Below are 25,595 nucleotides of genomic sequence, written 5' to 3'. Positions count from 1 at the left end.
AAAATGCTTTGTGTCGCAGTGAATCATTGTTTAGTAAATATTGTAAATATTTACTTACACAATTTCAAAGAAAGAAGAGGAACCTGTAGGAGAATTCTGTAATTTTTGTGGCATTGTTACTCGTGAGTGCGGAACCTGTCAATGCCAATCTATGATATCATATGAGTTCGAAAATGTAATTCATTGATTTTTTTTTAATGAAATCTCAAATATGTGACTTCTGACTATGCAACGTGAGCTGAAATGGCAATGTCACGGCTATAGAATCACAATTTCGAAAAAGCTCTCCTGAGATTCGAACAGAATTTGTCATATGGCATTTGCCAGTGTATTACATATTTCCGCTGCTGTTCACTATACTGATTTCACGAAAGCGCAATATACCTGAGAAAAGAATTTAAGGTTTAATATATTAAAAATGTTTAATAATTCAAGTACCGAGTGACTCAAGATTGAAACGTTTCGAAATAAAAGAGAAAGTCTACCTGACTTTCGATTTTAGTCAGGACATACTTGGAGAACTTGTAACAGAGAGTGGGGAAAATGTATATATAGTCTTTTAAAAATACTTTTTTTTTCATACATTTGCAAAATTCGAAACAAATAATAAATATTGTTATTATTACTATCCCACAACTATTACATACAATAAAAATATCGATAAACTAAACGTCCATGTCCTTTTATTACTTTTCATGGCCTATTCTTAAAAAAAAAGTCGTGAAGTGTATTTTTTTCTTGAAGTAATAAAAGAGAATGCAACTTCAATTTTCTAGCAGTTTATTTTCCTTTTGATATAAAATTATTGTAATGGTCATTTTATTGAAATTCAGAATATTCGGTTTGTTATAAAATTAGTATAAATATGTAATAATTTTCTTTGGTTTCAATTATTTACTCATTAAATGTAGAGTCTGCAACTACAAGAAGAACTGCTAGAAAAAAACAATATTCTGTCTTAATTTCTCCAAAAGTAATTTTAAGAAGGAAACTTGATTTTAGCATCAACAAGAGCAATAAGAGTTACTTACAAGAATCTTTAGTACCCAGCAAAACTTCGATCTGCAATTCTGCACTTTTGAAATTTTACCGTTTCTTGTCATTCAATCGGATACTTCGTGTGGCTTCGGGATAGTCGTGCGACTTCGTGAGCATCGCGAATTTCTTTCGTGTTTTCTAACCATTTCCTTCCCCTTCTTATTTTCTATTATGGCTGATTTAATAATATTGTATTATAACATTATAATAATATTGTAAAAAAAGAGAGTATTCATGTAAAATTGTTGAATAAAAATTGAATTTTAAATAAATGGAAATACATATTTTTATGTAGTTAAAATAATGTTTAGAAACATTACAAAGGGTAGAAGAAATGTAGAAATCATCTAAATACTCTAAAGAAATTCTGCCGATAATTTTAAAATTTTCTATAGAATTCTGCAGAAAATTCTGCAGAATTTTCATACAACGATCGGATCCACCTTAGAACAAAATTCTGCAGAAATTCTGCTGATTTTTCGGCAGTTAGTAATTCAAATCTGACGAATTTCTGCAGAATTCAGCAGAATTTGCCGGGTGGGTATTTCAAAAAAGTGGGGTTATTTAAGGTTATGTCTAAAAATTTGAATTTTACGTACAATTTGGGTTTGTCCTGATATTGATGTGTTTTCACTATTACGTAAAATATAATCCTTTACAAACAAAAACATTCTCTTCGTCTGCCAATGAATGGTCTATAGAATTTTCCCTCTTGCAAAGTATTACGTTATGTTTAGAGTTTATGTATTATTATGGGTCACAAAATTCAATTTCTCTATTTATGATCCTGACGATAGGTGTTTAAGACAATTTCTCCTCCCATTTCGGATGGCAAACGATCTGAGTGAAAGGTCCATTAAATCTGTGTTTTGTGTGAAGATGAAAGAAGGAATTACCCTTTTTCCTGGGCTTTTTCTGTGACCTCTCCTCTAAAAAAGGGACCAATTTCGGTGGAGATTTCACCACATTGAGAGGGCGTTTTGTTCCATGAGGCATAAAAAGTTTTCAAAACAAAAAAAAAAACATTGAAAATTTATTCAACACTTTAATATCTCAATTTCGCACCATGTTCCTCGGAAATTTGTCGTTAGCTCCCTTACTTATTTTTTCTTCTTTTTCACGACAATTTATGCAACAATAAATATTAGCATGATTTCTCCGTTTACTGGCACAAGGCTGTTCTTGATGGGGAAAAATTGTGGGAACCCCAGGAACTTGAAATTATTGAAAAAAAAAAAATCTTCCAGTAGATTCTTTGATACGCTGGAAAAATGCAGGAAATTTAAAACTTTTAATTTCTGTCTACGTTTTTTTTTTCATCTGATACATAAAACTTCTGAGAATGAAGAATAATTGTTGGTAATTAATTATGCTTGAAGAATGGAGGTGATATTTCAGGATTAAAAAAAAGAAACCTTACTTGGTATAATTATCTCAGTTTCTAATTAAGAGATTTTGAGATAGAATATCAAAATTAAAAGAGCCACTGATAAGCTGCTTTAAGCTTATAAGAACTGTGATTTATTTTCATTATATGTTTTGTGAATTCATAAGGAGTAAATGAAAATTATTTTGAAAGCTACTTAATGAGTTTAAGTTTTGATCAAACTTAACTAGACTTAGCTTAAACTGGCTTTAACTTCAAGTTTTCTTTGAATCTACATTTAAATTTTAACAAATTAATGCTTTATATCATTTGTTTTCGTTACAAGATTCATATTTTAAAGTTAATTTTGATCAACATTTTGAAAAGAGTTTTTGCAATTTGGTTTCCCTAAAAAGTACTTAGGAGAAAACAAATACCTTTCAATAATTACTAAAATATTATTTCGTAACCACTTCGATTGGATTGTAAGCTAAACCGCTTCATAGTAATGTTTGTAAGACAGTACAAAATAAATACTAAAAAATATAAAATTTCTTCAGAAATTTGCCAAAGACAAAAATACTGAAAAAACCAGTTTAAAACTATTTATTTTTGGTCTACAAAATAATCATAGAAATTGTGAAGACACATTTAAAAAAAAAGGTTATTTGAAAAATGTCAGGGATAAACGTCAAATCTGTTTAACCGTCCAAGTTTATTACGTAGCAATTCCAAAGCAGTATTTGATCGAAAAAATACAATTAACAAACAATTTTTATCGGTTTCTACAAGCTAAGAGAAGACATTTTTACTCCTCGTTTCGGCCATTTTGACAGTGCAGTATTTCCTTCTGATTTTACTGAAGTACTGGCTCCGATTTTACTAGCTCCGTTCAGTAATAACCCGTCAAATCATTGCTCCACCTGCCGATTTTACTCGGAGGTTTTTTGAATTTTAACGGTATATTCTAGTACATTCAGAGAAAATCTGTAGATTTTCTGCAGAAATTCTGCCGAAAATCTGGAGATTCTCGACAGAATTTCTCCCTAGAAAATCTGCATAACCTCCATTACTTCACAAAAATATTGTTGATTTATGAAGAAACTGTAGAAGTTATAAAGAAAGTGTTATGCTCTACTTAACAAGCATTACCGAGTACACATTTTAGATAATTGAAAAAAAAATGCGAGCAAAAATTTCTTAAAAATCGCCCATGGAATGGTACAAAAACACGAAATTTAGGTCTACACTCTGCTTAAAGTTTTCACTTCACTATTCTCTACTTATAACACGGCGTCGCAGAATTCTTTATTTTGTATAAACACTGTGATATCACTAAGAATAACTCTATTGATTTTTGCAAACTTCAGTGAGAAATATCCCGTCAAATCATTGCTCTACCTGACGATTTTGCTCGGAGGTTTTTTTGAATTGTAACGGTATATTCTAGTACATTCATAGAAAATCTGCAGATTCTCGGCAGAATTTCTGCATAAAAAATCTGCATAGTCTCCATTTTCTCAACAAAAATATTGTTGATTTATGACCCGTCAAATCATTGCTCTACCTGCTGATTTTACTCGGAGGTTTTTTTTTTAATTTTAACGGTATATTCTAGTACATTCAGAGAAAATCTGTAGATTTTCGGCAGAATTTCTGCGTAGAAAATCTGCCGAAAATCTGCAGATTCTCAGCAGAATTTCTCCCTAGAAAATCTGCATAACCTCCATTACTTCACAAAAATATTGTTGATTTATGAAGAAACTGTAGAAGTTATAAAGAAAATGGTATGCTCTGCTTAACAAGCATTACCGAGTATACATTTTAGATAAGTAAAAAGTTGCTAGCAAAAATACTAATTTCTTTAAAATCGCCAATTGAATGATACAAAAACACGAAATTTAGGTTGACATTCTGCTTAAAGTTTTCACTTCACTATTCTCTACTTATAACACGGCGTCGCAGAATTCTTTATTTTATATAAACACTGTGATATCACTAAGAATAACTCTATTGATTTTTGCAAACTTCAGTGAAAAATATTAGATCTTTTCTGACACAGCTGTCTGGAAAGTCTGGAATGTAGAAAAATCCACAGAAAATCGGCAAAATATCTACAGAAAATCGTCAGAATATGCACCAGGATTCGTCAGAAAATCTGCAAAAATTTCTGACGAATTTTGTCCCAAGTCCAAATAAAATTCGTAGGAATATCTACAGATTTCTCAGCAGATTTTCAGCAGAGGTGTAGATATTTTCTGCAGAAAACTTAAAGATATCTGACGAAATTATTTGACGGGGAAGAAACTGTAGAAGTTACAAAGAAAATGGTATGCTCTGCTTTACAAGCATTACCGATTAAACATTTTAGATGAGTAAAAAGATTCAAGACAAAAATACTAATTTCTTAAAAATCGCCCATGAAATGATACAAAAATACGAAATTTAGGTCGACACTCTGCTTAAAGTTTTCACTTCACTATTCTCTACTTATAATAGGGCGTCGCAGAATTCTTTATTTTATATAAACACTGTGATATTACCAATAACAACTCCATTGAATTTTGCAAACAAAATTCAATGAAAAATATTCCATCTTTTCTGACACAGCTGTCTAGAAAGTCTGGAATGTAGAAAAATCTACAGAAAATCGGCAAAATATCTACAGAAATTCGTCAGAGTGTGCACCAGGATTCGTCAGAAAATCTGCAAAAATTTCTGACAAATTTTGTCCCAAGCCCAAATAAAATTCGTAGGAATATCTACAGATTTCTCGGCAGATTTTCGGCAGAGGTGTAGATATTTTCTGCAGAAAACTTGATATCTGACGAAATTATTTGACGGGTTGCACACTGTTCCCAGCAACGAAAGTTCGCGGTTGGTACCACAGTACAAGAATACCTGAACAACTACCAGTCACCTTATGGGAATTTAACATAGCGTGACCCTTTGTGACTACTAGTCAATGCACATTCAGTGGCGCTGAAGCGGTGGCCACCGCTCTGAACTAGGAGAACTTCATCATGGTGGCCACCGCGCTCCGAACAAATTAGGAGGCCGCCACCGTCGCAGCCTATTCAACCGCGAATCATTTTCGTTGCTGGGTTGTTAACTTGATGATTGAAGTGTCAAGAATATCGAAATTGGAAATGGTAGAACAATCAGCGCTAAAGTGGCGAGTACATGAACCTGCATTTTAGGCTTTCGGCGTACTAGGTGAGATTCTTAATAATCTCACTTTCCTAACAAAATCTCATGTCCTCCGATCGGCCCCAAACCTTGCTAAAACGTGTTTTGACACTTTCCTTATCACGAATATATGGATGGCTAAAAACCGTTCTCGTCCGTCCGTCCGGTCTTTAGAGCTTAATAACTCCTAAACTAAAATAGATAACGACTTTCGGTTTTCGGAAAGGGTTATATCTGGTGAAAATTGCAACTTGGTGCATTGATCCCCCACCGGTTAGGACCACATAAGCCGGTTAGGATTATCTGTCCCTTTCTAATATAATTACGCTAAAAACCGTCTCTCGGCTAATTTTCAGGTCTGTCAAGGCCTTTAGCTTTGGAGTGACTCTGTCTTTTTGAGAGGTTATTACTGAACGGAGCCAATCCAAGAAAGTCCTCGTACATCTGAAAAGAGAAGCTAAATTAACTCTAGGATTATGGATTCAACAGCTAAAATTTTCCATCTTGAATATTCACAATTATCTATTGTGCGATTATTAGCTCTATCAGAAAAGCTTGACTGAAGCACAATATTACAATAGCTGTGACTTAAAGAGCAACAACTCAAAAGGAAAGAGAGTTCCTTGAATGAAAATCAATTTCATTTCAGTTTTCATAAATTTGCATTTCCCCAATTAAAAAAAAAAGAAATAATGAGAAATCTGGCTAAAGAATTGCTTTGATGCATTTTTCAAATGACTATTCGACTCTTTTAGGTGATAACAGCAAGCGATTCAGCTCCTCGGGCACTCAAGGACCTGAGAAATCGCTGTCTGAATCCAGGAAAATATGCTCAGCATATGGAACGATGGTTGGCCTATTATTCAGCTCAGCAGTTGCACATAATCGATGGGGAGCAACTAAAATCGAATCCTGTGGAGGTGATGATGGAACTTCAGAGATTTCTCAAGATAACACCCACCTTTGACTACTCCAGCCACTTGCGCTACGACGCCAAGAAGGGCTTCTACTGCCAGGTCGTGGGTGAGACACGAAATAAGTGTCTGGGAAAGTCCAAGGGTCGCCAGTATCCGCCCATGGATGAAAGGAGTCAGAAGATTCTCCAGAGGTGAGTAAAGGCAAATTCATTCAGCAGGAAAATTAATATTGATCAGAGTTGAAAATTTTCTAGATTATGCAATAATTCTAGATAATTTTCTTGATATTTTCTTGATATTTTTTTTTATATATGAGCAATATTAAAAAAAAATTATTCAAAAAAGAAAAACAAAATTTAGAAGCAATTTATTCCGAATGAAAACATTTTAGGTTATATGAAAATTGATTTTTACCGTTTTCACTCTTCATTTTCAGTTAATTTAACTAAAATTGATAAATGAAGAAATTGGAATAGTTTAGGTATTCCTGACAGTTTTTATCAGCAGTTCCTATGTATTCTTTTCCCTCAAAAAATAAGCCACGCCTTTTCTATATAAATGTATTGTAAATACTTGAAGCAAATGTTGCTTTTTCGCAATATTTCTATAATGTTCTTTTCACTTAATTTGACGAATAAATTAATTAGAACAGTAGTAGTTTGGTTGAAGATGTATTCGCATTAAGTGGGCGGGTCTTAGAGAAGCCGTTGTCTTATCCCTCAACAGTTGGTAATATTACAGTTATCTGTAATAGGAATTTGCATTTTACAATCATTAGATAATGATAAAACTAAAAAATATAGAATTTTGATAAACAAAGGAAATGGGTAAAATTGCAAGCTGGCCGAAATTTGGTGCAGTTGCTCTAAGTAAAGGTACTTCAAAAACACAAAAAATGCAGTCCGGTCAAGACATTTTTGGTTATAGCTCGGGTCAGGGTACATCGAGGGAGGAGTGCGAACCACCGTTGGAAAGGTCTCGACCTCAGCTACAACATACTAAAATTTAAAGAAAAAGCATCGTCTAGTTTCCGAAATATTCGAGATCGATTAATCGAAAATCGATTTTTCGATTAATTGTACCTTCGATTAAATCGGATAAAATTGGGGTGTCATAAAAGTTGTAGTACTCCACGAGAACTTTCCAAAACACAAAAATTTATCAATTTCCGATAATTACAAGCGGAGACATGACCATTTGAAAATTGAAAATTTGACTCCCCCTAGCTCAGCTCAGGGGGGTCGGAGAGGGTGAAGTTTAGTATCGATCGAAAGCTCTTAGGCCAAGCTACAACATATTAAAATTTGAGCCAGATCGATGCCATAGGGGCTAAGTTATTGAGAAAACAAAATTTTTGGGGTGTTTCAACATGGCGGAAGGGGGGCTGGGGGGATAGGTCTAACATCATCACTTCTAGCCTCTCATCGATATTTAGCCTTTGCCGAAAACCGCTAGTCGATATCTCTTTCCGTTCTCTCTCCAGAAGTGTTTGGACCCCGCCGGGACGGACGGGACGTTCACGAAAATCGATTTTTAGCACACATGATTTTCGTTATCTATGAGTGTCAAAATGTGTAAATGCAAAATTTGGGCTCGATCTGACGAGGTCAGATTTCACCTGTGACCACAAAAACTGAGATTGTAAAGACTCTCAGCTAAAATAGACAAAAAGACATTATTCGAAGGCATGAACGTTCGAAGGGAGAGCACTTTCCCCTATAAGGCAACTCCTTTTACGAAAATATTGCGGTCAGAAAGATCTTCCTCTGCTCTACGCACATCCCTGAACTGTAGCAGATCCCTCACCCCCACGTTAAGAGGTAAACCAGGAGGGGAATTCTGTAACGCTCTGGCAATGCCATATGACAAATTGGGTTTAAATCTCAGGAGTGCTTTTTCGAAAATGCGATTCTGTAGTCGTGACATTGCCATTTCAGCTCACGTGGCATTGTCAGAAGTCACATATTTGAGATTTCTGGCAATTAAAATGACAATGAATATTGTTAAACAAATTAACCAAAACGTACTGTATTTTTCCTGAAATCATCAAGTAAAGGCATTTCATTAAAAAAATCAGTGAATTGCATTTTCGAACTCATATTATATGACAAAAAAAATCTGGAATGGCATTGTCAGGTTTCGAACTCACGCGTGACAATGCCAAGAAAATTACAAAATTTCCCTACAGGTAACCAGATGATCCAGTTGTCACTAAGCGATACAAAAAGAGAAGGTCATGCATTTGAAGGAAGGACGCCAATTTTTCAGCCTATTTTCAGCGCCAACGGTTCATAAGAAATGTATTTTCAATTTACTGCGTGAAAAAAAATGCATACATTTAGGTGAATTTCGAAAAAGGAGATATTACTATTAGTATTATTTTAATAATAATAATAAATAATAATAATGCTGGCACAACATTCCATGGAGGAACTAGGCCTACCCGCAAGGGGATTTCTGGACACGCATTATTATTTTTTCTTGTACGGAATGAGGTTGTCAGTCCCATGCCCGTGGAATCAAGTACAGTGAACCTCACTGGATGCAATCCGAACACCTTTAACGCCAGAAAAATTCCTGGTGACCTAAAGGGGACTCGCACTCGGAACTCGGAACACTTGCATCATAGAGCGTGTGCTCTATCACTTGAGCCATTCGGTGCCCTATATTATTTCAGTAGTAGTATATTATTTTTTAGCCCTGTATTATTTCAGGAGCTCCCAAAATAGTTGACAATTCATATCAAATTCTCTCAATCCATTTTCACTTAAGCCGGAACTTGCTGTAATTTTTCAAAATAAATAGTCTTAGTGAAAGTTTGAACTTCTCAAACATTCAAGGTTTGTTGTACAAATGCTAGGGGCGCTTTATTCGTATAGATCAATTTTCATAATATATAACTTAAAAAATATAGGAAAAATCCTGATCCCCAATCTGACATAACCTAAAATAATCTTTATCTACAAAGCGAGTTTTGATATCAACTCTGACCGTGGTGTCACATATAAGATTAATATTAATATTAAGAAAAGCCGGAAAGAGAGCTATATAGTTTTCGAAATTCAAATGGAATATCACGTGTGTTAGAAAGAGTACACTCTAGTGAATTAATACGATGAGTAAGATATTACTGTTCGTATTAATAGTTTTCTGAATCGTCTGAAACATATTAATTCTAGCACTTCGTGCACTTTTCGATTGTCTATGGTCTTGGTAGTAAATTTGTGGGCTCTAGCCGTGATTGGAGTGGGAGTATACGCCTTCTGTGTAAGTTGCGGAATTCTTCAATCACCATCTTCTCCATTTCAATAGTCCACGCTACTTTTTCCATTTTTGTTTGACAGATTACTTGGAGAAAAAAACCTACACGTGCCAACTGTGATTCGGTCAGTTTTCGAGCTATGTAGTGCTGCCAACTTTGTACGCAGAGGGGAAATGCGAGAGAGAGGCAAGATAAAACAATTGCTATCCTTTTTTGCCATTCTCGCAGTTCAGAAAGTATTAATCTTAATATTAATCTTATATGTGACATGGCCATGATGTGCAATTTTTCATCCATTTCTCTACATTCCAATAAAATTTTGTGCTTTGTGATGCAAAAATCATTTTTGTGAGATGAATTACTCGCGATCTTGGGAATTCGGGCAAAATAGCGCGACTGGTGGTGGTGGCCCAACAAGGATTCTCTTGTTAAGGGTGCGTTTGTACTCACAGCTGAAGATCAACTGATTGTCTGCAAGAGCGTTATGCCAGAGGAAGGCATGAGTGCTCCAGGCCCATAGTCTTATGCACATCGGAAGGCAAGCTCACTATATGGCGGTAAAGATGCACACCCTTCACCTCCCACTCAGAGGGCTAACCCTAGGGACTAGGCACATTGCGTACCCAATTAGTCTTTAGGGATTCAAAATAACGGCAGGGTCTTTAGCCGCGGAACCGATTCGTCTTACATTCGGCCATTCTGACTAGATCAATGACCTCATTGATTTTGGTTACTGTGGATAGTAGAATTTTGAAAAGAGGTCATAGTATTGGAAAATGTTAGAATCAAGTGGCGGTAATGTCTATCGGTTCCTTATCAAAATAAGCGACGCTAATTTCTCATTATAAACCATTACGGTCAAAGATCTTTTGAATATAATTTCTCTTCATTTCATTTTAAGTCGACAATTTCAATTCCATTCAATTCAATGCAAAGGCAATTCAACTGCCGTTCAAGGCGATCAACACATCACCATCTGAAAGTATAACAAGTTTTGCCGACGCAACGCTGTTAGAGGTCACGTCGGTTAATTTTTTCAATTCAAACCAATTCAATTCAAGTCGACTCAATGCAATTCAATTCAAGGCGATCCAAGTCCACAATCATTTCCATCTCCAACCATGAACAATCGAACTTAACCATTCAACCATCTGAAGACAACAACTGAAGTGGATTCAACGCCGTTTAATATTAAGTCGACCAACGTAATTTAAATTCAAGTCAATTCCATCTTCAGGTCAATCTAATGCAGTTCAATCCAGCTGAATTGTAATCTGTATATTATCTCGTGAAAAATTCGTTGCCCTTAATTCCACCAAGCGGACGGTATATACTTTGACTTATTCTCATCTAGTTCCTCACCTTGTACTGGCCTTAACCGCGATCTAAGTATTTCTACTGGCGCTAGTGGTGGAATCAATTTCCTCACTTTCTTTAATGATGTATTTTTATTGAAATTCATTACACTTTATCCTTTTGTTTTCAACATGATATTACCATAACATAATTGATTTAGATTAGTTCAATAGAATTTCTTCATCTTTCTGTTCTTTAGCCTATATTGTTATCTTTTACATTAGCGCTCATGAATAGCAGTTTAATAATCATCTGTTTTTCTTTTTTTTTTGTTTTTAAATGGAGGGTGTTTCTCAGTATGTTCATCAATTACTCTCTTCTACATCATCAGATTCGCTTTCTTCTCTGTCTTCACCCATAAGTTTTCCTAATTCTTCTAAATCTTCCTCAGTGACCCATTTCTTTATTCTATCTGCGGGGTAAATTGCGGAGAAAGGTTTCTGGGTTAATTGGGTAACCGGAGTGTCAGAAACTTCGTACCGATCAGCATTCAGTACTGCGGAAATAATATAGGGGCCACGATACTGTGGAAACATTTTCCTCGAGCTTCCGGTTGCCTGTAAATTATATCGAACCAAAACTATATCCCCTTTCTTATATTTGTCCGGAGCTTTATGACGTTTATTATAAGCCTGTGCTTGTTGTTCTTGTTTTTCCGTCATTTTTTGTTCTGCTTTCTTTCTAGCGTCACTAATTTTTTGTCTATTATGTTCTTCTAACTCAATCATAAGTGCATTTTTCAATTGGTCCCCCAACATATTTCGGGGTGAATATCCGAGTAATAATTTATGTGGGGTCTCGTTAGTTGTTTTATTGACTAACGTGTTTAGTGACCACTGAACCCTTGGAAGCTTCTTCTCCCAATCTCTACCATCAACGTCTTCAGATGTAGCCCGCAGTGAATTCTTAACGGTGGAAAAGACTCTTTCTACTAACCCATTAGCACGAGGTGTTGCGACGGATACCGGTGCTTGAATAATCGTATTATCCGTACAAAACTTAGCAAATTCCGTCGAAGTGAAGGCTGTACCATTATCGCTAACAATAACGGACGGCATACCAAAATACTGAGATATTTCAATTAGTACCTTAATCGCGTTTTTGGCAGTTGGTGATGTAACTGCTCTAAGAATAACAAATCGAGTAAACGCATCAATAACTGCGAAAATATATTCCTTTTTCATTCCTGTTTTCGGAAAAGCGCCGCAATAATCTACATGAACCGTGTGAAAAGGTATTGCAACTTTCCGCTTCACATGTATTTGATATCTGTGTTCGTCTTTTCCCCGCTTATTAATTGAACAAGGAATACAAAATCTCACGAATTTATTGACGGCTTGTCTCATTCTGGGGAACCAATAATCTCTTTGCATATATTCCAAGGTACGTTCCGATCCTGGATGCGCCATATCAGAATGACTTGATATCATAACGTGGTATCTCATAGCCCGAGGTACATAAAACCGTAATCCCCTAGTAGTTTTTACATATACCCGTTGATTAACTAATTGATAATTTTGACTGGCCGCTTTATAGTCGTCATTCTTTTTGTTTTCGGGGTCATCTTGTAATAAGATATCGCGAATCTTTGAGATTTCCGGATCTTTTAGCTGAAGAGCAGCGACCCAATCTTCCGAAATGTTAATCGACAAAACTTGAGGCATGTCTACGCATTTATCTATGGGCAATCTACTCAGGCAATCAGCGTGTTGCATTTTTGAATTTCTTCGGTGCTCTACTTTAAAATCGAATTCGAGTATCTTTAACCACCATCTAGCGATTCTCGGAACTAGATGTTGGGCTCCGTGACTTAGTTGAAGAGATTTGCAATCGGTTACAATTTTGAATTTCTTTCCCAAAAGGTAATACCGGAAACGCTGCAAACTCTCAACAACCGCTAAAGTTTCCCACTCGTAACTATGGTATTTTTTCTCTAAAGGAGTAGTTCCTCGACTATAGTAGGAAACAGGTTGGAACTGCCCTTTATCATTTGATTGTAGTAAAATCCCCGCGATTCCAACTTTAGATCCGTCACAGTGGAGTTCATGTTCCTTTTCCGGTGAATATAACGCGAGGCACGGTTTTTTTACAAGAGCTTTTTTTTAGTTTGTTAAATGCCTCCAATTCTTCTTCTTTCCATACCAATCCATCATTTTGAGTTTTCATCTTATTGAGAGGCGATGCAATCATAGCAAAATTAGGAACAAATTTTCGGAAATATCCAGTAAGTCCCAGAAACATTTTAACTTCCTGTGCATTAGAAGGCCGTGGACATTCTGAAATTGCTCGAATCTTTACATCTCCCGGAAATACCCCTCTTTCAGTAACTTCATGTCCCAAATATGACACTCTTTCGTGAAGAAAATTGCATTTGGCCACATTTAAGGTCAGATTATGAATCTTCAGTTGGTTAAATACTTTTTCTAACGTTTCCAAATGACTCTCGATATCCTTAGTTGCAACGAGAATATCGTCCATGAAATAAGTGATATTTTCTCGATTGATAGGTTCAAGAACTTGAGAGATCACACGCATAAAAATTGCGGGAGAATTTGTGAGCCCAAAGGGAACTCGGCAATACTGATATAATCCTTCCGCCGTGACAAAAGCTGTATATCGTCTAGATTTCTCATTAACCCCTATTTGATGATAACCCATGTATAAATCAAGAGTAGAAAAGTATCGTTTTCCACTGAGTGCATTTAATTCCTCTTCAATATTCGGCATTGGATAATATTCTTTTTTCATTATTGAGTTAACTCGCCTATAATCGACGCAAATTCTTAAATCTCCATTTTTCTTACGAATTACAATCATCGGGCTTGCAAAATCAGATGTAGATCTCTCGATAATTCCGTTCTTCAATAATTCTGAAATTTTATCTCTCACTTCGGCACGATATACATATGGAATTCTATAAGGATTATAACGCACGGTATCTTTGCTATTAATTTCTATGTTCATTTCTTCGATAGTGGTGTGTCCTAACTCGGTTGGATCAACGGCGAAGCATTCACGATATTTCTTTATCAATTCGATGAGGCACTTTTTGAAATCTTCTCCTACCGGTCCAACAGATACCTCTGAATCTAAAATTTCTCTTTTTGGTTTTCTTATGGATAAAGATTGAGAAGAAAACGATTGTTTTGTATGCTTATCTGAGGAGTTCAGGATTGTTATTTCATCATATTTTTTCAACACAGTGATTTGGGGATCGTCAAAGAAATTATTACCAATCAGTATTTCAATGTCTTGCAAATAATCGTCTACTATATCTAATTTTACTTTTCTCTCAACACCGTCAATTTCAATAGTTGCTGTTAATGCTCCTTTTGTATGATAAATTGGACCCCCATATCCCTTAATTGCTTGTACATTTTTATACCACTCTAAGCCCAACTTATCAACAACTGATTGTTGAATCAAAGTACAATCGCTTCCCAGATCCACAAATACATCAACCCGCTTACCATTAATTTTAGCCGATTTGAACAGCGCCTTTTTATTTGTCAGGGTGGGGAGCTGGTTGACCACCCTTACGCGAAAATCCTGTTGTGACTTGGAATCCGACACCTTCTGACAGAACACTGCTTTATGTCCTTCTTTGTTGCATCGATAGCATATGATACGCTTTGATGAATATTCCTTGGGCCGCGTCTTCCCTCTATCACCTCTCCCATGGTAAGATCTTTGATCATTGGACTTCTGATATCCGCTTTCCTCTGAAGATTGCTGTCCTTCCTGCCTCTTTTGGCGAGTATCCGAGTTGTTTCTTTTCCCTTTGTGCCCATATGGTTGGAATTTCTTGTGGTGTCCCCAACGTTTGTATTCGGAGCCCTTTTCAGAGTTTGATGTGGATATTTGTTGGAGTTTTGACGCCTCCATGTCCTGCATTGCCATCAACAAGTCTGTGAGGTTGGAAAATCTTTGAGAGCTCAGGGTATTTCGACTACTCTCATCTGGTAGTCCATTGATGATGTATACTTTCGTGGTCGCGTCATCCAAATTGATTTTCCTTGCGAGAGTCGTCACGGTATGAAAATATGTGGCAATACTTTCATCTTTTCTCTTACGTTTGGCTTTAAGAAGCTCATGTATTTGTGCAAGATTTCGTCGGGGTGGGAAATTCACTTCCATTTCCTTTTTGAAGTTCTCCCAAGTTTTAAGAGATCTTCTTGCCCCATTATACCATATCTTTGCTGCTCCCCTCAATTGCATAGCAGCATACAACACAGTACGATGATCTTCCCAAGAATACATCTCCTTTGCAGCATCCACATCCTCCAACCAATCCATAGCTTCTTCCGTAGTAGCGTCATCTGGGTCAAACAAAGGTATAATTGAGGGCACTTCTCGAGGTCCAATGGTAGAACCTCTTGAGTTATCATTGTAGGTTCCTGATTCATCAGTGTTATCTCTTAGGTTTTCTCCTGATATAGGTATATCGTCTTGAGAATGGGAAATGTTCTCAGTGAGCGACATTTCGAATTTCCTTTGATTTTTTTCACTGTTATATAAATTTTTCACTAGATCACTTGGATTTTATATTTTTTTAACTGACTGTTCACTCAGAGACTTGATGATCTACTGAGTTGTTCTGCATACCTAAATTCTAAAATACCCACCAAAAGACATTTTCAACGGATCAATGTTGGAGGGAGAAATTTTCTTTAAAAGCGTATTGATTTGAAGGATCTAGTTTTGCTCCTCCCTGTTATAAAATATACGTAACATGCATCCTCTCTTTTCTCTCTCTATCCTTCTTACTGTCTCTACTGCTCATGCAAATTATCTTTTCTTTTGGAGCTCCGTGCATGCAATATAATTTTTTCTCTTTTTTTTTTGACCATCACTACTTAATACTTTTTTTCAGGTATGCGAAAAAAGGGATGCATTTCTCTTTCTTCTTTTAGCAATAAAACATCTGCCATGCAACATTCTTAAAAGCATTACCAAAATTTTCTAAACTTAAAACCCATTAGGAACAATTAAAAAAACGGTCGCCCGTCCTAATTTGGGTTTTCCTGTGTAATAAAACATCTGCACATGCAATTTGCTTAAAAGCATCTTAAAAATCCAAATTTCCCAAAATTGTAACCCATCCTAAATAAATAGCAAACGATCCGCTCTTAATTTTTCAGTGCAATATAACATTTGGGCCGCAATATATTTAAAAGCATCCTAAAATGCAAATTTTCCTAAAATTGTAACCCCTCTAAAACGAGTAAAAGATGATCTCTGTTCTTTTTTCCAAATTCTCGACCCTGTCGTAGACAAAAAAACATTTTTTTCCTATACCCTTAATGGAGAGCGGCACTCCAAATCATCTTTGATCTTCCCGTTTAATTTCAATAGTTTTCAATATTTCCCTATGTTGTCATTCTAGATTTCTTTTGATATTATTTATGTAATTTACTGATTTACGTTGGTAGTTTCTTCATTGAAAGTTTTTCGAATACTTCAAATAGATCTCTACTTATCTCTTGTTTCCGTGTCCGCTGTTGATAAACTGCGTTCATGCCTTTCCTTGTGTGATGATTTCATTCATTTCTCGGACGATCAAATCAACTTTAGACGCCTCTCTCCTGTACATCCTTTCCAGCATTTAACCAAATTTCACTGTATACTTGGAGTTTCTCTTATAATTACTTGTTCAATGTTTTAAAACACTCAATGTCTTAAAAAATGTCATCTGACCATTTGCACTTTTTTTTTTTTACGTTACACTTAGGTAAATTAAGATCGCACTCCACAATATCTATGGGGTTTTTGGGGCATCATTCCACTTCTGAAAATATGTGAGATGAATTACTCGCGATCTTGGGAATTCGGGCAAAATAGCGCGACTGGTGGTGGTGGCCCAACAAGGATTCTCTTGTTAAGGGTGCGTTTGTACTCACAGCTGAAGATCAACTGATTGTCTGCAAGAGCGTTATGCCAGAGGAAGGCATGAGTGCTCCAGGCCCATAGTCTTATGCACATCGGAAGGCAAGCTCACTATATGGCGGTAAAGATGCACACCCTTCACCTCCCACTCAGAGGGCTAACCCTAGGGACTAGGCACATTGCGTACCCAATTAGTCTTTAGGGATTCAAAATAACGGCAGGGTCTTTAGCCGCGGAACCGATTCGTCTTACATTTTGATGGTGATTTTTGGTCATCTTTTCAGATACTACTTGAGCCACAATACAGCTTTGGTGAAATTGCTGAAGAAATTGGGTTCTCGTCCTGTTCCGCAGTGGCTCAAAGATGATCTCTCCACGACATCATAACATGCAGAGAATCCCGCAGTGGGACGACAAATCTCCTGCCCGGGAAATATTGAGCAGCAGAGAGCCTAATTGGAAGAATTAATTTCTTTCAACTACAATTGTTGTATTTATTGATGCTGGAAGGAGGGAAGGGGGAGGGACTAGGGGGTATATATTATATCTCCATGTTTAGCTTAATTTTAAACTTTTTCTAATCACACCGACAGAAGTATTTAATTTGCTACTATTACTTAATTTTATTCTTACGGGTAAGATGATGCAAAAGTTCATTCTTTTTTTTTTAATGTCAAATTGTATTTCTTCCATTTGGCTCGATTTTATCCATTTAAATTTATTTTCCAGTGAAATAAAAAAAAAAAAACAGTGAGAGTCAAAGGATGAAAAAAAATCCAGGAAGAATTGATTGAGAAAGAGAAGAAAGAAAATTGACTTTGGGCAAAAGGGAGGACGAGAAAAAGTGGGAGATGAGGAATTCACCGTCCATCTGTCTATTTTCCGTCCTGCTGAGTTCTCCAGCAAAATCTCTCAATTGCCTCAGCTTAATCCATGCAAATGCATTTTAAACCAATATTCTTTGTGGGTCTATTCTTTTTTCCACATTTTGTGTTTATTAAAAAGAAAATCTAGAAGAGATAATCTCTTAAGCATTACCCTCTATAAAATGACAATTGAAAATATTTCTACTGAAAGTTTGAAGAGATTTTTGAAGTTGAGAAAAAAAATAGCGGGTTTTCTCTGGAGAAAAAAAAAAGAAAAGCGAATCACTTGGAATTTTCTTAAGATGCTGATGGAAAAACTAAAATGCGATTTTACGAAAATCTGGGGCAGATGCAGATATACTTCTCCCACAGATTTAGCGCTGAAATGTATCTATTGTATCGTATTTCTGCAAAATAATTTCACTGATTTCCAATTGGTCGATCCGGAAGCCAATAAGAAAAATGTCACAATGGTGGACAAATCTGGCAACACTAATAAATGTCGCCAAGATTCTTTTGAATTTTTAATAGAATTTTGAATTTAATTACATTCTTTAGAACGTTATTGTTGTAGATTTTCACAAGACCTTTCATTTGCGCCATTGAAAATGATTTTCTGACAGTTAGAAGGGAAGCTATGGCCATTTTAAGATTTATTTTTGAAAACCCTATATCTTCGATCAGGGAAATTGAAGGTACCCTATAACCAACGGCCGCAGCGATTCCACTGGATTTCCAGCAGCCTTTTCTGCCATGTCCGCTGATTTTACCGCTCAAAATCCGCGTAAGCTTCCGAGATGGAATTTGACGCTAAATTTCTTCCTAGCGTTCCATGGACGTTTGCGGAACTCTGTATAGGACCGTCTAATAAGAAATGTCCGCGAGTTTCCATGGACTTTTCTCTGGCGAATATTTCCACGGCTTTTCTTATGGATTACACTATGCAACACGGTTTTTGTCTCAGAGGTCTCACATGGTACGTTTGATAGAGTCGAGTCCCCTGATCAAGAATATGGTTTTGGTTTTGTTCAATCACGTCTCAATTTTTTTAATTTAATAGTTTAATATTTTTTCTGCTTTGCCTTACATTATCCGTTCTATCTCAGGTACTCGTGGACGGAACTTAAAAAATGTGGGTCCGTTGGAAAGGTCATTAGTTGTGCTTCAACTTTGCTAATAACAAAAAACTTTGTAAAACCATTCCTTCAGGGTGGAAAATTAGAGTTTCTCTAAAAATTACCAAAACAATGGTCTTAAAATGAGGTTTTAAAAATTTATATAAAATAAACTAAACAAAATATTAAAAATCCTTTGACACCAGACGATAGGCACCACTTAGGACTACAAATTCTCATCTAAGACATCGCGCTCCGATCACTCTAAATGCCTCATTTGTTGGTTTTCATCATTTTCCAAAAATATAAAATCCCTAATTTCAGCAATTTTTTGAATTTTTGAACAATTTTTAAGTTCCGTCCACCAGAACCTGAGATAGAACGGATAAAGTAAGGCAAAGCAGAAAAAATATTAAACTATTAATTTAAAAAAAAATTGAGACGTGATTGAGCTAAACCAAAACCATATTCTTAATCAGGGGACTCGACGCTATCAAACGTACCATGTGGGACCTCTGAGACAGAAAAAAGTTGTCAATTTGTTGCAGAGTGTTATTAGCGTATAATCGGCAGTCAGCCCTTTAAAAATTTGGAAAAATCCTCTTTATTTCCATGAAATTCTCCGTGGAAATTTCCATGCAACGGCCTTAGAGGCTTTCGTGGTTTAATATTACGGAATTCCATAACTTTTCCAGTGGATTTTTTTATATTTTTCTTCAAAATAATTCCAAAAATTGATTAAAAAATTCGTGGAACTTTCATAGAGAATTTCCAGAAAAAAAAAAACATCCACAAATATGGACGATCAGTGCCAATTGGCAGCTTAGAACTTGGAGAGCGTTCATCAATCAGACGAACACTCAAATTTTGAATCAATTTCCAGGGAATGCTCTCAGATATGTTGCAAGGAAATTCCTCGGACTTTTTTCCAGGAAATCCACGCAAAAAAAAGCTGATAACTCCGCAGAATTCAAAGCGGAATATTAGCATTCATTTCCACGGAAACTCTCGCGGAAAAATAGAAGACAAATTCCAGGGAATTTTCTGTTATTGTGAAACTTTGCGGCCGATCGGCTACAGGGTTTCAACAGATGTTTGCCAGAAAACACTGAACTATTGAATAAAAACAATAGGGTGGAATCACCAGTTCTCGCCATTGCCCCACTTCTCGCCACTTACATTGAAATCGCTATTTTTCGCAATTTATGAAATAAATGAGTCGCAATTTTTTTGTATTGTTTCTGCTTCTACGCATAGAATCGAAAAATAATAATTATTCGTTTTGGATTCACGATTTTGATCACTTTTTAGAGCAATATTTTAAGCAAGTGCATCGAATCCAACATCTCTTACCAAATGTACTAAGTGTCGTCAAATTTTCATCAGGCCAAAAATACCTATTTGGGTAAATAATTTGTCTATTGAATATTTAATTGCACTTGTGGAATACATAAAATTTGTATTTAGTCACTTAATATTTCATTTTATATTATTTTTGTATAAAAATGAGGCATGGCGAGAAGTGGTAATATTCTGGAATTGATTTTACCACCTGTCGCCATATATTTTCAATAGGCGACGCTAACTTCACTTCGTACATTCTCAGTTGTCAAATCTGCATTGTTTACTTTCTGCAAAAGCCCCATAATTTGATTTCTCAAATAAAGGTGAAGAAAAATCATTTAAAGAGAGTAATAATAAAGTGATCACAAGGAAAGAGAAATGGTGAATGTATTCTTTTCATAGCATTGCCTAAAATAACCGAGTGTGGTTCTTTTCAAGTGGGTGGCGAGAAGTGGTTACAAATTTTACAAAACTGGCGAAAAGTGGTAAAAAGTGGCGACGAAATGGTTATTTTTGCATTATTAATAAAAATCAGTTTTTTAAGTAGTCCAGCGTTATGTTCTAGGATTATTGTTTTCACGTATCTAGAGCCAATACATCTAAGTAACTTTGTGTCAAATTTGACTTATCTTGTAACAAGGATTCAAAAGTTATGATTAAATGAATTTAATTTTTTCCTAAACATGGCGATAGCCGGTTATTCCACCCTACAATTGACAACTCTTCAAGTTCAAATCAAAATAGTTACACATATGGTGTGAGGGTGCCACATGTCAAATACCGTGGCCACAAGTCCGTAATCCTATCAATTTCGTCATAACTTATGGCCTCATCTCAATTTTATATTTATTGTTAAAACTGTTATTAAAATTTAATAGTAAAAGGACATATAGTTATTAAGGAAACAAGTTTTGAAAAATAGTACTAAATATTTTCGATTGAAGATACAAAATTTAGTTGCTAAAAATTTTGAGATCGGTAGTACATTTCTTAACAATTTGACGTATTTTTAATCGTTATCCGCATCAGAGAAATATTTTACATAAATTGATTAGTATTGTACCGAAATATTAAAGTGAATCGATTTTAAATTTTCGTTTAATGATAGTACATCATATTCCAAATTTTGTGATTCTTCAAAATTAATTTGTGGGAAATAAATGAAGATATCTGCGAGGTGGTCCCAAGTATAGACTGGCCATTATAGTAATGCCGCTACCATCTGATTTCTATTTAGAAGAACAATAGGTAAAATTTTGATCGATTGAATTTTACTAGTAAATTGATAACCTGTGAAGCACTATTACAATCCACCTTTGTTATCTTATTGGAGTGACATCTAAGAAACTTATAAGAATTTTATTCTGATTTCTTAAGGTCATGTTTGACACATTCTAAAATTTTATTGGAATGTTTTGGCTAAAGCATTGACCAAATGAAAAAGTCAGTGAAATAGTTTTGCAGAAAATCGTTCCAGAGGTTCAAGAAATTATTTAAATTTGATTTTCAGCCAAATTAAAGAATTATTCGCAATATAGAAACCCACTCGAAGTTTCTCGTAAATTACAGTTCAGCTCAACCATTCTCCCTAAAAGAAAATGTCTTGAAGGAATGTTCTTTAGCATTTTTTTTTCTTGATATAAAATACCAGTAATATGCAAAGAAATATTTTTCCTCATCCCCAGTGAAATTCGTTTGGAATTTTCTTTCTGAGAAAGAAATTATATACAAAATTCTTCTCTCAATTTTTCATTTAAATTTCTTTATTTATTAAAGATTTCCTCGAAGCTTTACAATTCATTTCTAGCCATTGGTGGCTGAGTAAATATTGGTCTAAGTGAAATGAGAAGGTTTTCTGCGTGCTTTTCCAGTGAAATGTTATTTATGTTTTGGGTGATAGATAGACTCTTCAGGGCATCAAATAAAGATTTATTTAGTTAGAAAATATTAATAAGAAAATTTATTTCTTTATTTTGATTATGTTGAATTTTAAAGCATTTTTTCTGTTCTGAAAACATTATAAAGCTTTTGTAAGAAGGTAATATTAGTTTGGTTACTTTTGATGGTTTTAGTGAACAGAAAAGTGTCTCGGATTATTAAGAACTGGTGTGTTGTACGAGATAAATGGTAATGTTCAAAACTAAATGTCTGTTTATGATCAGGCAATCATCGAATTTAATAGATATTAATCAGTTTTATCTGGTTATGCTAGTGAATTTAACCTCAGGTGTATTTTTTTTATTTACATTCAAGTTAATGAAAGTGAGAGTTCTGGGATTCAATATTCCATATTTTCGGTTCTATTTGAATGATTTCGAAGATCGTAAACTTAAATAAAAGGTTTTGGAAAACGCCTCAAGTTTCCGGAACATATGAAGTTCGTTTGATTAATTCCAGAGGCGCTTTAGTCGCATAGATTTACTTTTTCATTGAACATAACCTCAATTAACTCATCTTTTAATCAACAGACTTTAATGGTTCTTTTTGCTAAATTGTAAAAGTTATGTGAGTTATTTTGGACATATACCTCTTCAGGCTCAATTCAATTTACCTCTCCCATTTTATCCTACTTAATTACGTCGAAATATAATTTTACAAATTTGAGAGAAAAATGAATAACGTTGGATTCTCATTGACGTCAGTTGAGTGATTACTTTTTTTTATATAAATCTACTTTTATTATGTAATTAACACTAAAATAAAATTCAAAATGAATATTCTGTGGCAAAACTTTTTAAGGTAAAAGTACTGGGAAAAATATTTTGCGGATGAATTTTTCATTGGAAAATTCAATTGAAGTTCTTCTTTTATTCAAAGCTTTTTTTTATTATACCATTGCATCATCTTCACCAACTATTAACAGTAAAATTTTGTGTGAATGAGTAGGAAAAAAGTAAATTTCCGAGGTGGGAATAAATTATAATATATTGAAACTTTATGCAAATCAAAAGAGATTATGTATTGTTATCTTAACTATTAAGGGGCGAAAGAAAATGTTTTGAATGAGAAATTTTGATTAATAATTTTGGTTCAAAATGGAAATTTTGTGTCAATTTTTTCTTTGCACGAAATCTACTCAATTTGGAGCAATTTGAAGCAGAGAGATTTTTCCTATGGACTACATATCACAGAATAAAATACTTTTCAGTCAAATTTGAAGGGAAATCTCTCCATTATTTCATGGAAAATAAAAAGAAAAACATATCGCAAAGACCGATAAAATCGCCAGATTGACAGGAAAAAAAAAGAAAATAATTATAAACAATTTCACTAAAAAATTTGAATAAAGAAATTATTAAGGCTTAAAATGTGCCATTGAAATTTCTGGTGGAAAAAAATGGCAGATAAAAAAAAAGTAGAATAACAGTAATCTCTAACAAAAACATCCCATTATTTGTGCCATAAAATTTTAGGTACTAATGAAAAAAACAAGGAAAAAATATCAATTGTAGATTTTTAAATGAAATAGACAAGATAAAAATGGGATAAAGTGAATGATAAAAAAAAACAGAAATTGCAAAACATGAGAGATTTTTTTGGTTTGGTGAGTGGAAAGGATGTGTTGGAAGAAAAAAACTTAATGTAAATATTAAAGAGGAAAAATGTGCTAAAATTAATGATAATATCGACTAAGGGAAGAGAAAATATTTAAAAATAAAAATAATGTGGAAAATCCTTTATTGACAATAAAAAAGGTGAAAAATTAGTTTTCGTGTTTCTATCTAGATAATTTTTTGTTTAATGTTGTTGAAAATGAAATTTATCAGGACATGTCATATTCTCAATTAAGTGAGGTAAGATGGGGTAATTCCGGTAATTCTAAATCATGTCTATTTTGGAATTTTGAGATTTCTCACTGTTTTTCAGATGGTCAATGAAAAAGGAAAACCACAAAGAAGTATACAAGACTTTACGAGAGTACTTTTTCGTTGTTTTTACCTTTTGTCATTATGGGTCAGTCGGGTGTTTTCTATGTTTTGACACTTCTAAGGCTCAGAAATCATCGAAAAAAATCATCTCGATTTCCCCCGGAGAAAGACTATAAAAAACTCTGTCGCAAGAATCCGTTCTCTTTTTCCTACGAATTCCGCTAGTGATCAAGTCAATCAAGTCTGTGAAAATTAACTCTTTCGCGTCACACTTTTATTCAGCAGATGAATTCATGTAAAATTGAGTTTTACAAAGGAAAAACCCCAAAGGAAAAAAAAGAAAAAAGCCACAAAGAAAAAAAATTTTCCATTGCGTGAAAACTCGGAAAAACCCCGGGTCATATATGACCCTATTGTCCTCAAGGGAAGTGTACATACCATTTTCAAAATCTATATCACGGGCTTTTTAAGAGTTTTTTTTTGCTTGAAGTTACTAATTTGGCCAAAACCATGGCAAACTGGATTGTTGTGATGAGCACTGTACTCCTGGTGTTCAAGAAATCTTCCTGGTAAGTAATCCCTTGAACAGTCTCTGTCACAATATTTTGAGTGGTATTTGGCAAAAATAAACTTATCCACATATTTATTCACACACAATACAATTGCACAATATGAGACGCTTGCAGAATAGGGTGGAGTAAGTACTTTTGGCCACTTTAAGGTTTCATGTGCTTGTAATTTTTATAATCTTTATTTAAATAAAACGGAATTTTGTACAAAGATACCTTAAAGCCGTTTCTTCCTAATAATCCAAGAGAATCCCCATTTTTTTTTTGGATATTTTAGTGAAAAATGCATTTTATGCAACTATGCATGTTTCGGTACTTTTGGCCACTTTGTAAGCACTTTTGACCATTGTGTATAAGCACTTTTGGCCACTTGTTTCCAATACAATTTCAATAAAATAAGAGAAGAAATAGCTTTCGAAAACTTTCACAAAAACACAGCACAAGTCTTATTCTTATTTAACACCAATTTTCTGTGATTATTAGTGTATCTTAAACGACTTTTTGCACATTTTCTATTTGATGTAAAAATCAGTCAAAAGTCACGATTGTTTTTACTGAAATCCGCGAGGTGCGCCACGTATGGGAAAATGAATGGCCAACGGTACTTACACAGCCGAAAAAAGTAAGCACTTTTAGCCACATACGATTTTCATTTAATTTGTTAGAAAATCTTATTAAGGATGATATCACAATAAAATTTAGTTAATTAAGAAATGGACTTTCATTGAATAACATCAAATATTTTCATTAAAAATATGAAATAATGTAAAACGATTTCTCTCAAAATTAACAAGTCTCTTAACACTTCGTAGAACCCT

The 25,595-nt window shown here is 34.7% G+C and overlaps 1 protein-coding gene across 1 annotated transcript in view; it reads left to right on the top strand.

Moving 5' to 3' along the window:
• LOC129803880 (bifunctional heparan sulfate N-deacetylase/N-sulfotransferase) overlaps positions 1-24,045 on the top strand; it is a 195,440-nt gene extending 171,395 nt beyond the window's left edge. The window contains exons 6-7 of the mRNA XM_055850745.1: positions 6,349-6,701; positions 17,299-24,045. Of these exons, the coding sequence (XP_055706720.1) occupies positions 6,349-6,701; positions 17,299-17,401 (456 nt within the window). The 3' untranslated portion in view covers positions 17,402-24,045. The remainder of the gene's footprint in view (positions 1-6,348; positions 6,702-17,298) is intronic.
• The last annotated feature ends 1,550 nt before the right edge of the window (positions 24,046-25,595 follow it).

Source organism: Phlebotomus papatasi, chromosome 2, assembly GCF_024763615.1.
Source record: "Phlebotomus papatasi isolate M1 chromosome 2, Ppap_2.1, whole genome shotgun sequence".
Classification (NCBI taxonomy): domain Eukaryota; kingdom Metazoa; phylum Arthropoda; class Insecta; order Diptera; family Psychodidae; genus Phlebotomus; species Phlebotomus papatasi.
Note: the sequence above shows the minus strand (reverse complement) of the source record. Positions and strands in the feature narration are given on the sequence as shown.